This window comes from Cyprinodon tularosa, unplaced genomic scaffold (assembly GCF_016077235.1).
Source record: "Cyprinodon tularosa strain WSP-4 unplaced genomic scaffold, ASM1607723v1 ctg1188, whole genome shotgun sequence".
Classification (NCBI taxonomy): domain Eukaryota; kingdom Metazoa; phylum Chordata; class Actinopteri; order Cyprinodontiformes; family Cyprinodontidae; genus Cyprinodon; species Cyprinodon tularosa.
Window position 1 is genome coordinate 170001 of NW_024037990.1, and position 15139 is coordinate 185139.

The following is a 15139-nucleotide window of genomic DNA, read 5'->3' on the forward strand; positions in this document are numbered from 1 at the left end:
CGCTCCTCAATGAAGAACAAGAACTTGCTATTGTCAACATGGTGACTGCTGACAATGAAATAAAAGTGAAAGACATTCAGTCCAGAGTACTACAGGACAACCTTGTGTTGTCTGGGAATATTGCAGCAATCAGCATAACATCAATCTCTCAGACTCTAGCTAAACACAGAGTCTGAATGAAACAACTATACAGAGTTCCTATCAAAAGGAACAGTGAACGCATCAAAGAACGCATCTGCTCTGACCCCGTCTCCAGGCTGCACTGATAACCAGCCTTTCCTACCTGGTTGTTCTTGCACAGATCGGCCCACATGCTGTTTCCGTCTCCTCCTTTTTCTGGCTGTTTTTCTGTCTGTTTCTGACTGTTTCTGCCCTGACACCGTCTCCAGGCTGCACTAATAACCAGCCTTTCCTACCTGGTTGTTCTTGCACAGGTCGGCCCACATGCTGGTTCCGTCTCCTCCTTTTTCTGGCTGTTTTTATGACTGTTTCTGCCTTTTTCTGCCTGTTTCTGACTGTTTCTGCCCTGACTCCTTCTCCAGGCTGCAGTAATAACCAGCCTTTCCTACCTGGTTGTTCTTGCACAGATCGGCCCACATGCTGGTTCCCTCTCCTCCTGTTTCTGACTGGTTTTATGACTGTTTCTGCCTTTTTCTGCCTGTTTCTGACTGTTTCTGCCCTGACTCCTTCTCCAGGCTGCAGTAATAACCAGCCTTTCCTACCTGGTTGTTCTTGCACAGGTCGGCCCACATGCTGGTTCCCTCTCCTCCTGTTTCTGACTGGTTTTTTGCCTGTTTCTGGGTGTTTCTGACTGTTTCTGCCCTGACACCGTCTCCAGGCTGCACTAATAACCAGCCTTTCCTACCTGGTTGTTCTTGCACAGGTCGGCCCACATGCTGGTTCCGTCTCCTCCTGTTTCTGACTGGTTTTTTGCCTGTTTCTGACTGTTTCTGACTGTTTCTGCCCTGACTCCTTCTCCAGGCTGCACTAATAACCAGCCTTTCCTACCTGGTTGTTCTTGCACAGGTCGGCCCACATGCTGGTTCCGTCTCCTCCTGTTTCTGACTGGTTTTATGACTGTTTCTGCCTTTTTCTGCCTGTTTCTGACTGTTTCTGACTGTTTCTGCCCTGACTCCTTCTCCAGGCTGCACTAATAACCAGCCTTTCCTACCTGGTTGTTCTTGAACAGGTCGGCCCACATGCTGGTTCCGTCTCCTCCTTTTTCTGGCTGTTTTTATGACTGTTTCTGCCTTTTTCTGCCTGTTTTCTGACTGTTTCTGACTGTTTCTGCCATGACACCGTCTCCAGGCTGCAGTAATAACCAGCCTTTCCTACCTGGTTGTTCTTGCACAGGTCGGCCCCACATGCTGGTTCCGTCTCCTCCTGTTTCTGACTGGTTTTATGACTGTTTCTGCCTTTTTCTGCCTGTTTCTGACTGTTTCTGACTGTTTCTGCCCTGACTCCTTCTCCAGGCTGCACTAATAACCAGCCTTTCCTACCTGGTTGTTCTTGAACAGGTCGGCCCACATGCTGGTTCCGTCTCCTCCTTTTTCTGGCTGTTTTTATGACTGTTTCTGCCTTTTTCTGCCTGTTTCTGACTGTTTCTGACTGTTTCTGCCATGACACCGTCTCCAGGCTGCAGTAATAACCAGCCTTTCCTACCTGGTTGTTCTTGCACAGGTCGGCCCACATGCTGGTTCCCTCTCCTCCTGTTTCTGACTGGTTTTTTGCCTGTTTCTGACTGTTTCTGCCTTTTCCTGCCTGTTTCTGCCTGTTTCTGCCCTGACACCGTCTCCAGGCTGCACTAATAACCAGCCTTTCCTACCTGGTTGTTCTTGCACAGGTCGGCCCACATGCTGGTTCCGTCTCCTCCTTTTTCTGGCTGTTTTTATGACTGTTTCTGCCTTTTTCTGCCTGTTTCTGACTGTTTCTGCCCTGACTCCTTCTCCAGGCTGCAGTAATAACCAGCCTTTCCTACCTGGTTGTTCTTGCACAGGTCGGCCCACATGCTGGTTCCGTCTCCTCCTGTTTCTGGCTGGTTTTCTGCCTTTTCCTGCCTGTTTCTGCCTGTTTCTGCCCTGACACCGTCTCCAGGCTGCAGTAATAACCAGCCTTTCTTACCTGGTTGTTCTTGCACAGGTCGGCCCACATGCTGGTTCCCTCTCCTCCTGTTTCTGACTGGTTTTTTGCCTGTTTCTGACTGTTTCTGCCTTTTCCTGCCTGTTTCTGCCCTGACACCGTCTCCAGGCTGCAGTAATAACCAGCCTTTCCTACCTGGTTGTTCTTGCACAGGTCGGCCCACATGCTGGTTCCCTCTCCTCCTGTTTCTGACTGGTTTTTTGCCTGTTTCTGACTGTTTCTGCCTTTTCCTGCCTGTTTCTGCCTGTTTCTGCCCTGACTCCTTCTCCAGGCTGCAGTAATAACCAGCCTTTCCTACCTGGTTGTTCTTGCACAGGTCGGCCCACATGCTGGTTCCGTCTCCTCCTGTTTCTGGCTGGTTTTCTGCCTTTTCCTGCCTGTTTCTACCTGTTTCTGCCCTGACACCGTCTCCAGGCTGCAGTAATAATCAGCCTTTCCTACCTGGTTGTTCTTGCACAGGTTGGCCCACATGCTGGTTCCGTCTCCTCCTGTTTCTGGCTGGTTTTCTGCCTTTTCCTGCCTGTTTCTGCCTGTTTCTGGCTGTTTCTGCCCTGACACCGTCTCCAGGCTGCAGTAATAACCAGTCTTTCTTACCTGGTTGTTCTTGCACAGGTCGGCCCACATGCTGGTTCCGTCTCCTCCTGTTTCTGGCTGGTTTTCTGCCTGTTTCTGCCTGTTTCTACCTGTTTCTGCCCTGACACCGTCTCCAGGCTGCAGTAATAATCAGCCTTTCCTACCTGGTTGTTCTTGCACAGGTTGGCCCACATGCTGGTTCCGTCTCCTCCTTTTTCTGGCTGTTTTTATGACTGTTTCTGCCTTTTTCTGCCTGTTTCTGCCTGTTTCTGCCCTGACACCGTCTCCAGGCTGCAGTAATAACCAGCCTTTCTTACCTGGTTGTTCTTGCACAGGTCGGCCCACATGCTGGTTCCGTCTCCTCCTGTTTCTGGCTGGTTTTCTGCCTTTTTCTGCCTGTTTCTGCCCTGACACCGTCTCCAGGCTGCAGTAATAACCAGCCTTTCTTACCTGGTTGTTCTTGCACAGGTCGGCCCACATGCTGGTTCCGTCTCCTCCTGTTTCTGGCTGGTTTTCTGCCTTTTCCTGCCTGTTTCTGACTGTTTCTGCCCTGACTCCTTCTCCAGGCTGCAGTAATAATCAGCCTTTCCTACCTGGTTGTTCTTGCACAGGTTGGCCCACATGCTGGTTCCGTCTCCTCCTTTTTCTGGCTGTTTTTATGACTGTTTCTGCCTTTTTCTGCCTGTTTCTGCCTGTTTCTGCCCTGACACCGTCTCCAGGCTGCAGTAATAACCAGCCTTTCCTACCTGGTTGTTCTTGCACAGGTCGGCCCACATGCTGGTTCCCTCTCTTCCTGTTTCTGGCTGGTTTTCTGCCTGTTTCTGCCTGTTTCTACCTGTTTCTGCCCTGACACCGTCTCCAGGCTGCAGTAATAACCAGCCTTTCCTACCTGGTTGTTCTTGCACAGGTCGGCCCACATGCTGGTTCCCTCTCTTCCTGTTTCTGGCTGGTTTTCTGCCTTTTTCTGCCTGTTTCTGCCTGTTTCTGCCCTGACACCGTCTCCAGGCTGCACTAATAACCAGCCTTTCCTACCTGGTTGTTCTTGCACAGGTCGGCCCACATGCTGGTTCCGTCTCCTCCTTTTTCTGGCTGTTTTTATGACTGTTTCTGCCTTTTTCTGCCTGTTTCTGACTGTTTCTGCCCTGACTCCTTCTCCAGGCTGCAGTAATAACCAGCCTTTCCTACCTGGTTGTTCTTGCACAGGTCGGCCCACATGCTGGTTCCGTCTCCTCCTGTTTCTGGCTGGTTTTCTGCCTTTTCCTGCCTGTTTCTGACTGTTTCTGCCCTGACTCCTTCTCCAGGCTGCAGTAATAATCAGCCTTTCCTACCTGGTTGTTCTTGCACAGGTCAGCCCACATGCTGGTTCCGTCTCCTCCTGTTTCTGGCTGGTTTTCTGCCTTTTCCTGCCTGTTTCTGACTGTTTCTGCCCTGACACCGTCTCCAGGCTGCAGTAATAACCAGCCTTTCCTACCTGGTTGTTCTTGCACAGGTTGGCCCACATGCTGGTTCCGTCTCCTCCTTTTTCTGGCTGTTTTTATGACTGTTTCTGCCTTTTTCTGCCTGTTTCTGCCTGTTTCTGCCCTGACACCGTCTCCAGGCTGCAGTAATAACAGCCTTTCCTACCTGGTTGTTCTTGCACAGGTCAGCCCACATGCTGGTTCCGTCTCCTCCTTTTTCTGCCTGTTTTTATGACTGTTTCTGCCTTTTTCTGCCTGTTTCTGCCTGTTTCTGCCCTGACTCCGTCTCCAGGCTGCAGTAATAACCAGCCTTTCCTACCTGGTTGTTCTTGCACAGGTCAGCCCACATGCTGGTTCCGTCTCCTCCTGTTTCTGGCTGGTTTTCTGCCTTTTCCTGCCTGTTTCTGACTGTTTCTGCCCTGACACCGTCTCCAGGCTGCAGTAATAATCAGCCTTTCTACCTGGATGTTCTTGCACAGGGTCGGCCCACCATTGTGGTTCCGTCTCCTCCTTTTTCTGGCTAGTTTTTTATGACTGTTTCTGCCTTTTCTGCCTGTTTCTGCCTGTTTCTGCCTGACACCGTATTCCAGGCTGCAGTAGTAATAACCAGCCTTTTCTACTGTTGTTCGTGCACAGGTCGGCCCACATGCTTGGTTCCGTGTCTCCTCCTTTTTTCTGGCTGTTTTTATGACTGTTTCTGCCTTTTTTCTGCCATGTTTCTGACTGTTCTGCCCTGACTCCTTCTCCAGGTGCAGTAATATAACAGCCCTTTTCCTACCTTGGTGGTTCTTGATAGCGTCGGCCCACCTGCTGGTTCCCTCTCTTCCTGTTTCTGGCTGGTTTTTCTGCCTTTTTTCTGCCTGTTTCTGCCTGTTTCTGCCCTGACCACCGTCTTCCAGGCTGCAGCTAATAATCTGCTTTCCTACTGGTTGTTCTTGCCACAGGCTCGGCCCACATGCTGGTTCCGTCTCCTCCTTTTTCTGAACTGGTTTTAGGACCTGTTCTGCCTTTTTCTGCCTGTTTTGGACTGTTTCTGCCCTGCTCCTTCTCCAGCGTGCAGTAATAATCTGCCTTTCCTACACCTGGTTGTTCTTGCCAAAGGTCAGCCACATGCTGGTTCCGTCTCTCCTGTTTATGGCTGGTTTTCTGCCTTTTCCTGCCTGTTTCTGCCCTGACACCGTCTCCAGGCTGCGAAGTAATATCAGCCTGTAATCACAGGGTTGTTCTGTGCACAGGTTCGGCCCACATTGCTGGTTCCCTCTCCTCCTGTTTCTGATGGTTTTTTGCTGTTTCTGGCTGGTTTTCTGCCTTTTCTGCCTGTTTCTGCTGTTTTGCCCTGACACCGTCCTCCAGGCAGCACTGATAAACCAGCCTTTCCTACTGGTTGTTCTTGCACAGGTTCGGCCACCATGCTGGTTCCTCTCCTCCTGTTTCTGACTGGTTTTTTTTTGCCTGTTTCTGGCTGGTTTTCTGCCTTTTCCTGCCTGTTTCTGCCTGTTTCTGCCCCTGACACCGTCTCCAGGCTGCAGTAATAACCAGCCTTTCCTACCTGGTTGTTCTTGCACAGGTCGGCCCACATGCTGGTTCCCTCTCTTCCTGTTTCTGGCTGGTTTTCTGCCTGTTTCTGCCTGTTTCTACCTGTTTCTGCCCTGACACCGTCTCCAGGCTGCAGTAATAACCAGCCTTTCCTACCTGGTTGTTCTTGCACAGGTCGGCCCACATGCTGGTTCCGTCTCCTCCTTTTTCTGCCTGTTTCTACCTGTTTCTGCCTGTTTCTGCCCTGACACCGTCTCCAGGCTGCACTGATAACCAGCCTTTCCTACCTGGTTGTTCTTGCACAGGTCGGCCCACATGCTGGTTCCGTCTCCTCCTTTTTCTGGCTGTTTTTATGACTGTTTCTGCCTTTTTCTGCCTGTTTCTGCCTGTTTCTGCCCTGACACCGTCTCCAGGCTGCAATAACCAGCCTTTCCTACCTGGTTGTTCTTGCACAGGTCGGCCCACATGCTGGTTCCGTCTCCTCCTTTTTCTGGCTGTTTTTATGACTGTTTCTGCCTTTTTCTGCCTGTTTCTGACTGTTTCTGCCCTGACTCCTTCTCCAGGCTGCAGTAATAACCAGCCTTTCCTACCTGGTTGTTCTTGCATAGGTCGGCCCACATGCTGGTTCCCTCTCTTCCTGTTTCTGGCTGGTTTTCTGCCTTTTTCTGCCTGTTTCTGCCTGTTTCTGCCCTGACACCGTCTCCAGGCTGCAGTAATAATCAGCCTTTCCTACCTGGTTGTTCTTGCACAGGTCGGCCCACATGCTGGTTCCGTCTCCTCCTTTTTCTGACTGGTTTTATGACTGTTTCTGCCTTTTTCTGCCTGTTTCTGACTGTTTCTGCCCTGACTCCTTCTCCAGGCTGCAGTAATAATCAGCCTTTCCTACCTGGTTGTTCTTGCACAGGTCAGCCCACATGCTGGTTCCGTCTCCTCCTGTTTCTGGCTGGTTTTCTGCCTTTTCCTGCCTGTTTCTGCCCTGACACCGTCTCCAGGCTGCAGTAATAACCAGCCTTTATCACCTGGTTGTTCTTGCACAGGTCGGCCCACATGCTGGTTCCCTCTCCTCCTGTTTCTGACTGGTTTTTTGCCTGTTTCTGGCTGGTTTTCTGCCTTTTCCTGCCTGTTTCTGCCTGTTTCTGCCCTGACACCGTCTCCAGGCTGCACTGATAACCAGCCTTTCCTACCTGGTTGTTCTTGCACAGGTCGGCCCACATGCTGGTTCCCTCTCCTCCTGTTTCTGACTGGTTTTTTGCCTGTTTCTGGCTGGTTTTCTGCCTTTTCCTGCCTGTTTCTGCCTGTTTCTGCCCTGACACCGTCTCCAGGCTGCAGTAATAACCAGCCTTTCCTACCTGGTTGTTCTTGCACAGGTCGGCCCACATGCTGGTTCCCTCTCTTCCTGTTTCTGGCTGGTTTTCTGCCTGTTTCTGCCTGTTTCTACCTGTTTCTGCCCTGACACCGTCTCCAGGCTGCAGTAATAACCAGCCTTTCCTACCTGGTTGTTCTTGCACAGGTCAGCCCACATGCTGGTTCCGTCTCCTCCTGTTTCTGGCTGGTTTTCTGCCTTTTCCTGCCTGTTTCTGACTGTTTCTGCCCTGACTCCTTCTCCAGGCTGCAGTAATAACCAGCCTTTCCTACCTGGTTGTTCTTGCACAGGTCGGCCCACATGCTGGTTCCGTCTCCTCCTTTTTCTGGCTGTTTTTATGACTGTTTCTGCCTTTTTCTGCCTGTTTCTGCCCTGACACCGTCTCCAGGCTGCAGTAATAACCAGCCTTTCCTACCTGGTTGTTCTTGCACAGGTCGGCCCACATGCTGGTTCCGTCTCCTCCTTTTTCTGGCTGTTTTTATGACTGTTTCTGCCTTTTCCTGCCTGTTTCTGACTGTTTCTGCCCTGACACCGTCTCCAGGCTGCAGTAATAATCAGCCTTTCCTACCTGGTTGTTCTTGCACAGGTCGGCCCACATGCTGGTTCCCTCTCTTCCTGTTTCTGGCTGGTTTTCTGCCTGTTTCTGCCTGTTTCTACCTGTTTCTGCCCTGACACCGTCTCCAGGCTGCAGTAATAACCAGCCTTTCCTACCTGGTTGTTCTTGCACAGGTCGGCCCACATGCTGGTTCCCTCTCTTCCTGTTTCTGGCTGGTTTTCTGCCTGTTTCTGCCTGTTTCTACCTGTTTCTGCCCTGACACCGTCTCCAGGCTGCAGTAATAACCAGCCTTTCCTACCTGGTTGTTCTTGCACAGGTCGGCCCACATGCTGGTTCCCTCTCTTCCTGTTTCTGGCTGGTTTTCTGCCTGTTTCTGCCTGTTTCTACCTGTTTCTGCCCTGACACCGTCTCCAGGCTGCAGTAATAACCAGCCTCTTCCTACTGGTTGTTCTTGCACCAGGTCGGCCCACATGCTGGTTCACTCTCCTCCTGTTTCTGATGGTTTTTTTTGCCTGTTTCTGACTGTTTCTGCCTTTTCGCCTGTTCCTGCCTGTTTCTGCCTGACACCGTCTCCAGGCTGCAGTAATAAAACCAGCCTTTCCTACTGGTTGTCTTGCACAGGTCGGCCCCCATGCTGGTTTCCGTCTCCTCCTGTTTCTGGTGGTTTTCTGCCCTTTTACCTGCCTGTTTCTGCCGCGTTTTGCCCTGGACCGTCTTCCCAGGCTGCAGTAATAACCAGCTTTCCTACCTGGTTGTTTTGCACAGGGTCGGCCCACATTGCTGGTTCCTTCTTTCTGTTTCTGGCTGGTTTTTGCCTGTTTCTGCCCTGTTTCTACCTGTTTCTGCCCTGACACCGTTCCAGGCTGACAGTAATACCCAGCCTTTCTACCTGGTTGTTCTTGCCAGGTCGGCCACATGCTGGTTCCTCTCCTCTGTTTTCTGGCTGGTTTTCTGCCTGTTTATGCCTTCTGGTTTCTACCTGGTTCTGCCCTGACACCGTTCTCCAGGCTGCGAGTAATAAACAGCCTTTTCCTACCTGGTTGTTCTTCACAGGTCGGACCACATGCTGGTTCCCTCTCTTTCCTGTTTTGGCTGGTATTTGCTGTTTCTGCTGTTTATACCTGTTTCTGCCCTGACCACCGTCTCCCAAGGCTGCAGTAATAAACCAGCCTTTCCTACCTGTTGTTCCTTGCACAGGTCGGCCCACCACATGCTGGTTCCCTCTCCTCTTTTTCTGGACTGGTTTTTGCCTTTTTCTGACCTGTTTCTGCTTTTCCTGCCTGTTCCTGCCTGTTTCTGCACCTGACACCGTCCCAGGCTCAGTATTAACAGCCTTCCTTCCTGGTTGTTCTTGCACAGGACGGCCCACATGCTGGTTCAGTTCTCCTCCTGTTTCTGGCTGGTTTTCTGCCTTTTCCTGGCTGTTTTGCCTGTTTGCCCTGACACCGTCTCCGGCTGCAGTAATAACCGCTTTCCTACATGGTTGTTCTTGCACAGGTCGGCCCACATGTGGTTCCCTCTCTCTGTTTTGATGGTTTTCCTGCCTGTTTCTGCTGTTTCTACCTGTTTCTGCCCTGACTCCCTTTCCAGGCTGCAGTAATAATCAGCCTTTCCTACCTGGTTGTTATTGCACAGTTCAGCCCACATTCGCTGGGGGTTGTTCCGTCTCTCCTGTTTCTGGCTGAATTTTCTGCCTTTTCCTGCCTGTTTCTGCCTGACACCGTCTCCAGGCTGCAGTAATAACCAGGCCTTTCCTACGGTTGTTCTTGCACAGGTCAGCCCACATGCTGGTTCCGTTCCTCCTGTTTCTGGAAACTGGTTTTCTGCCTTTTCCTGCTGTTTCATACCTGTTTCTGCCCTGACCCCGTCTCCAGGCTGCAGATTATTAACCAGCCTTTACCTACCTGGTTGTTTCTTGCCAGGTCAGCCCACATGCTGGATTTCCGTCTCCTCCTGTTTCTGGCTGGTTTTTTGCCTGTTTCTGCCTGTTTCTACCTGTTTCTGCCCTGACACCGTCTCCATGCTGCAGTAATAAACCAGCCTTTCCTACCCTGGTTGTTCTTGCACAGGTCGGCCACATGCTGGTCCGTGTCTCCTCCTGTTTCTGGCTGGTTTCTGCTGTTTCTGCCCTGTTTTAATGTTTCTGCCCTGACACCGTCATCAGGCTGCAGTAATTACCAGCTTTCCTAACCTGGTTGTTCTTGCACAGGTCGGGCCCACATGATGGGTTCGTCTCCTCTGTTTTGGCTGGTTTTCTGCCTGTTTCTGCCTGTTTTCTACTGTTTTGCCCTGACACCGTCACCAGGCTGCCTAGTAATAACCAGGCCTTTTCCTACTGGTTGTTCTTGCACAGGTCGGGCCCACATGTGTTCCCTCTCCTCTGTTTCTGACGGTTTTTTGCCTGGTTTCTGACGGTTTCGGCCTTTTCCTGCCTGTTCCTGCCTGTTTCTGCCTGACCACCGTCTCACAGGCTTGCAGTATATAACCGCAAGCCTTTCCTACTGTTGTTCTTGCACAGGTCGGCCACATGCTGGGGTTCCGTTATCCTCCTGTTTCAGGCTGGTTTTCTGCCTTTACCTGCTGTTTCTGCCTGTATTTCTGCCCTGACACGTCTCAGGCTGCAGTAATTATCCAGCCTTTCCTCCTATGGTTGTTTTGCAAAGTTTTCGGGGCCCACATGCTGGTTTCCGTTCTCCTTGTTCTGGCTGATTTTCTGCCTTTTCCTGCCTATGTTTTCTGCCTGTTTCTGCCTGACACGTCTCCAGGGCTGCAGTAATAACCAGCCATTTCCTCCTGGTTGTTCTTGCACAGGTCACGCCACATGCTGGTTCCGGTCTCCTCCTGTTTTGGCTGGTTTTATGCTGTTTCGCCTGTTTCTACCTGTTTCTGCCCAGACACCGTCTCCAGGCTGCAGTAGCTAGTAATAACCAGGCCTTTCCTACCTGGCTTGTTCTGGCACAGGTCGGCCACATGCTGGTTCCTCTCTTCCTCGCTTTTTCTGGCTGTTTTTTATGGATGTTTCTGCCTTTTTCTGCCTGTTTCTGCCTGTTTCTGCCCTGACACCGTCTCCAGCTGCGTAATAACAGCCTACATACCTGGTTGTTCTTGCACAAGTCGGCCAAATTTGTGGTTCCGTTCTCCTCCTTTTTTGCTGTTTTTTTATGAGTGTTTTCTGCCTTTCTCTGCCTGTTTTGAGTGTTCTGCCCTGACACGTCTCCAGGCTGCAGTACCTTATCAAGCCTTTCCTACCTGGTTGTTCTTGCACAGGTCAGGCCCAAATGGCTGGTTCCCTCTCCTTCTGTTTTGACTGGTTTGTCTGCCTGTTTCTGCCTGTATCTACCCCTGTTTCTGCCCTGACACCGTCTCCAGGCTGCGAGTGAAATAATCAGCCTTTCCTACTGGTATGTTCTTGCACAGGTCAGGGGGGGCCCCACTTGCTGGTTCCCTCTCCTCCTGTATTGACTGGTTTTTGCATGGTTTTTTTTTTTTTCCTTTCTGTTTCTGCCTGTTTCTGCCCTGACACCGGTCTTCCAGGCTGCGAGTAATAACCAGCCTTTTCCTACCTGGTTGTTCTTGCACAGGTCAGCCCACTTGGCTTGGTTCCGCTCCTCCTCCCTGTTTCTGACTGGTTTTCTCCTTTTCCTGCCTGTTTCTACCTGTTTTGCCGACCGTCTCCAGGCTGCGGAGTAATAACCAGCATTTCTCTACCTGGTTGTTCTTGCACAGGTCAGCCCCACATGCTTGGTTCGTCTCTCCTGTTTTGGTGGTTTTCTGCCTGTTTTGCTGTTTTACCTGTTTATGCCCTGACACCTCTTCCAGGTGCAGTTAAATAACCAAGCCTTTCCTACCTGGTTTGTTCTTAGCCACAGGATCGGCCCACATGACTGGGTTCCGTCTCCTCCTGTTTCTGGCTGGTGTTCTGCCTGTTTTGCCTGTTTCTATGTTTCTGCCCTGACACCGTCTCCAGGCTCAGTTAATAACCAGCCTTTCTACTGGTTGTTCTTGCAAAGCGTCGCCACATGCTGGTTCCGTCTCCTCCTGTTTCTGGCTCGGTTTTCTGCCTGTTTCTTGCGCTGTTTCTAACCTGTTTCTGCACCTGACACCGTCTCCAGGCTGCCAGTAGTTAATAACCAGCCTTTCCTACCAGGTTGTTCTTCACCAGGTCGGCCCACATACTGGATCCCTTCCTCCTGTTTTGACTGTTTTTTGCCTGTTTCTGACTGTTTCTGCCTTTTCCTGCCTGTTCCTGCCTGTTTCTGCCCTGACACCGTCTCAGGCTGCAGTTAATAACCAGCCCTTTCCTTACTGGTATGTTCTTGCACAGGTGGGCCCACATGCTGGTTCCCGTCTCCTCCTGTTTCTGGCTGGTTTTCTGCCTTTACCTGCCCTGTTTCTGGCTGTTTTGCCCTGACCACCGTCTCCAGGGCTGCAGTTAATAACCAGCCTTTCTACATGGTTGTCTTGCACAGGTCGGCCCACTGCTGGTTCCGTCTCTCTGTTTCTGGCTGAATTTCTCGCCTTTTCCTGCCTCGTTCTTGGCCCTGACACGGCTCCAGGCTGACAGTAATAACCCGCCTTTCCTACCTGGTTGTTCTTGCACAGGTCAGCCACATGCTGGTTCGTCTCATCCTGTTTCTGCTGGTTTTCTGCCTGTTTCTGCCTGTTTATACCTGTTTTCTGCCCTGGACACCGTTCCAGGTGCTGTAATAACCAGCCTTTCCTACCTGGTTGTTCGTGCACAGGTCGGCCCACATGCTGGTTCCTGTTTCTTCTCCTTTTTCTGGCCTGTTTTTATGGACTGTTTTCTGCTTTTTCTGCCAGTTTCTGCCTGTTTCTGCCCATGACTACGTCTCCAGGCTGCAGTAATAACCGCCTTTCCTTCCTGGTTGTTCTTGCACAGGTCGGCCACATGTGGTTCCGGTCTCCTACTTTTTTCTGGCTGTTTTTATGAGGGTGGTCTAGACAGGCACGTCCTCTGGGAGGGCGAGGGGGAAGGGACGTGCGGCGGTGGGGGGCGAATGTACGGGGAGAAAGGTTTAGGCCGAGGACAGAGGGCGAAGGGAAGGATAAGGCGGCGAAGCGAGATAATCAGGGGGGTTCAATGCGGGGCAGGGATTAGGCGGTGGGGGTCACAGGCGGGGGTGGGGCTGGAGGGTCGGGTGGGGGGGGTGCGGGTAGGGGCGGGTGGAATGAGTGGTGGCGGGGCGCTTGTGTGTGTCCTTGTGGTGTGCTCGGGCTTTTTGGTGGTCGCGATTTAGTTTTCTTTGATCCTCCCTTCTGTGTCGTTTATTACTTTTGCGTCTGCCCTGGTTTGCTTTATGTTCTCCGAAATATGGTGCTCGGTTGTGTTCGCTGTTACCTGAGCGCTCCGTGCGGGGTTGCATTGTGGGTGCGTTCGGTGTCGCTTTGCCGCTTGTTTCCCCCCCGATGGGTGTTTTTCTTCATGTCTTTTCGTCTGTTCTGCCTTTTCCTGCCTGTTTCATGACTGTTTCTGCCCTGACACGTCTCCAGGCTGCGAGTAATTTATCAGCCTTTTCCTACTGGTTGTTCTTGCACAGGTCAGGCCCACATGCTGGTTCCCTCTCCTCCTGTTTCTGACTGGTTTTCTGCTGTTTCTGCCCTTGTTTCTCCCCTGTTTCTGCCTGACACCGTCTCCAGGCTGCAGTATAATCAGCCTTTCCTACCTGGTTGTATCTTGCACAGGTCAGCCCACATGTGGTTCCTCTCCTCTGTTTCTGACTGGTTTTTTGCCTGTTTTGCTGTATCTGCCTTTTCCTGCCTGTTTCTTGCCTTGTTTCTGCCCTGACACCGTCTCCAGGCTGCAGTAAAACCAGCTTTCCTACCTTGGTTGTTCTTGCACAGGTCGGCCCACATGCTGGTTCGTCTCCTCCTTGTTTCGGGCTGGTTTTTCTGCCTTTTCCTGCCTGTTTCTGCCTGTTTCTGCCCTGACACCGTCTCCAGGCTGCAGTAATAACCAGCCTTTCCTACCTGGTTGTTCTTGCACAGGTCGGCCCACATGCTGGTTCCGTCTCCTCCTGTTTCTGGCTGGTTTTCTGCCTTTACCTGCCTGTTTCTGCCTGTTTCTGCCCTGACACCGTCTCCAGGCTGCAGTAATAACCAGCCTTTCCTACCTGGTTGTTCTTGCACAGGTCGGCCCACATGCTGGTTCCGTCTCCTCCTGTTTCTGGCTGGTTTTCTGCCTGTTTCTGCCTGTTTCTACCTGTTTCTGCCCTGACACCGTCTCCAGGCTGCAGTAATAACCAGCCTTTCCTACCTGGTTGTTCTTGCACAGGTCAGCCCACATGCTGGTTCCGTCTCCTCCTGTTTCTGGCTGGTTTTCTGCCTGTTTCTGCCTGTTTCCTGCCTGTTTCTGCCCTGACACCGTCTCCAGGCTGCAGTTAATAACCAGCCTTCTACCCTGGTTGTTCTTGCACAGGTCCGCGCCTAGTTCTAACGCATGCGGTTCTTCTGTCTCTCCGGCATCAGGACGTGGTAGGTGAAGAAATAGATCCCAGGGATGGAGCAGGTGAACTTCCCGGATGTTGGGTCGTAGTGGTTTCCCAGGTTGGTCACCACGTCATCAAACTTCAGCACTTCGTATCCCTCGTGCTGCTTCTTCAGCCCTGCGTAAAAGGCGATCCTCGGCGCGGTGCTGTAGGTGGCCGCGCTGATGGCGCCAGAGACTCCGCTGGGTCCCGGGGGTCCAGGTCTGCCCGGCTCGCCTTTATCCCCGGGTGGCCCCGCGGGTCCGGGGGGCCCCGGTTCCCCTGGGGGCCCCCTCTGCCCCAGCTTCCCGGGGCGGCCCGGGTCCCCTCTGGGCCCCTGGATGAAGGTGGGCAGAGACTGCAGGAGGCTGCTGTCCGGGGTGCTGCTCGGCGGGCTGCTTCCGTACGGGTCGCACACCATCCTGCACGCGCCGAGCATTTCATAGTGAGCCAAAGTTCCGGCGGAGCTGACCAGAACCGGGATGAGGACTACCAGAACCAGAACCACCATGATCCCCAGGACCCCCGCTGCCACAGCCCGCTTCCTGCCAGCGAGCCGCGGGAGCGCAGGCGGGTCCTGCTGCCTGCTTTTAGGGGCAATGATGGCTGGATGGAGGGAGAGAGAGGATGGAGAGAGGAGGAGAGGATGGAGAGAGGAGGAGAGGATGGAGAGAGGAGGAGAAGACAGGCTCTGATGCTCAGAGAGGAAAGAAGGAGGAGGGTTTGGAACCAGAAACCCAGGAGTGGAAGAAGTGGAGCCTGGTGACTGATCTGAAGGCAAAGATCAGAGGAAAAGGAAGGAAGGAGGGCAGCTGATTTTAAGGAGGAGGAGGGAGGAGGGAGAGGGGAGAGAGGAGGAGGAGGAGGAGGAGGAGGAGGAGGAGGAGGAGGAGGAGGAGGAGGAGGAGGAGGAGGAGGAGGAGGAGGAAGAGGACCCCAAAGAAAATCCTTTTCTTCTGGACATGAGGACATCTGACTGTAAATCTATTGTGATTTCCTTTCCATTAAATCTCATTTAAAAGCTGCATTC

At 52.2% G+C, this 15139-nt stretch overlaps 1 protein-coding gene across 3 annotated transcripts in view; it reads right to left on the bottom strand.

The window, feature by feature from the left end:
- c1ql3a (complement component 1, q subcomponent-like 3a) overlaps positions 1-14889 on the bottom strand; it is a 22238-nt gene extending 7349 nt beyond the window's left edge. The window contains exons 1-2 of one of the 3 annotated variants that reach the window (XM_038268299.1): positions 14080-14889; positions 7484-7536 (exon numbers count right to left, since the gene is read on the bottom strand). In XM_038268299.1, the coding sequence (XP_038124227.1) occupies positions 7484-7536; positions 14080-14620 (594 nt within the window). In that variant the 5' untranslated portion in view covers positions 14621-14889. Of the gene's footprint in view, positions 1-283; positions 302-416; positions 465-7483; positions 7537-14079 lie in introns of those variants that run through there. The other 2 variants (XR_005279213.1, XR_005279215.1) reach the window with 2 other exon arrangements.
- Positions 14890-15139: the final 250 nt, after the last annotated feature.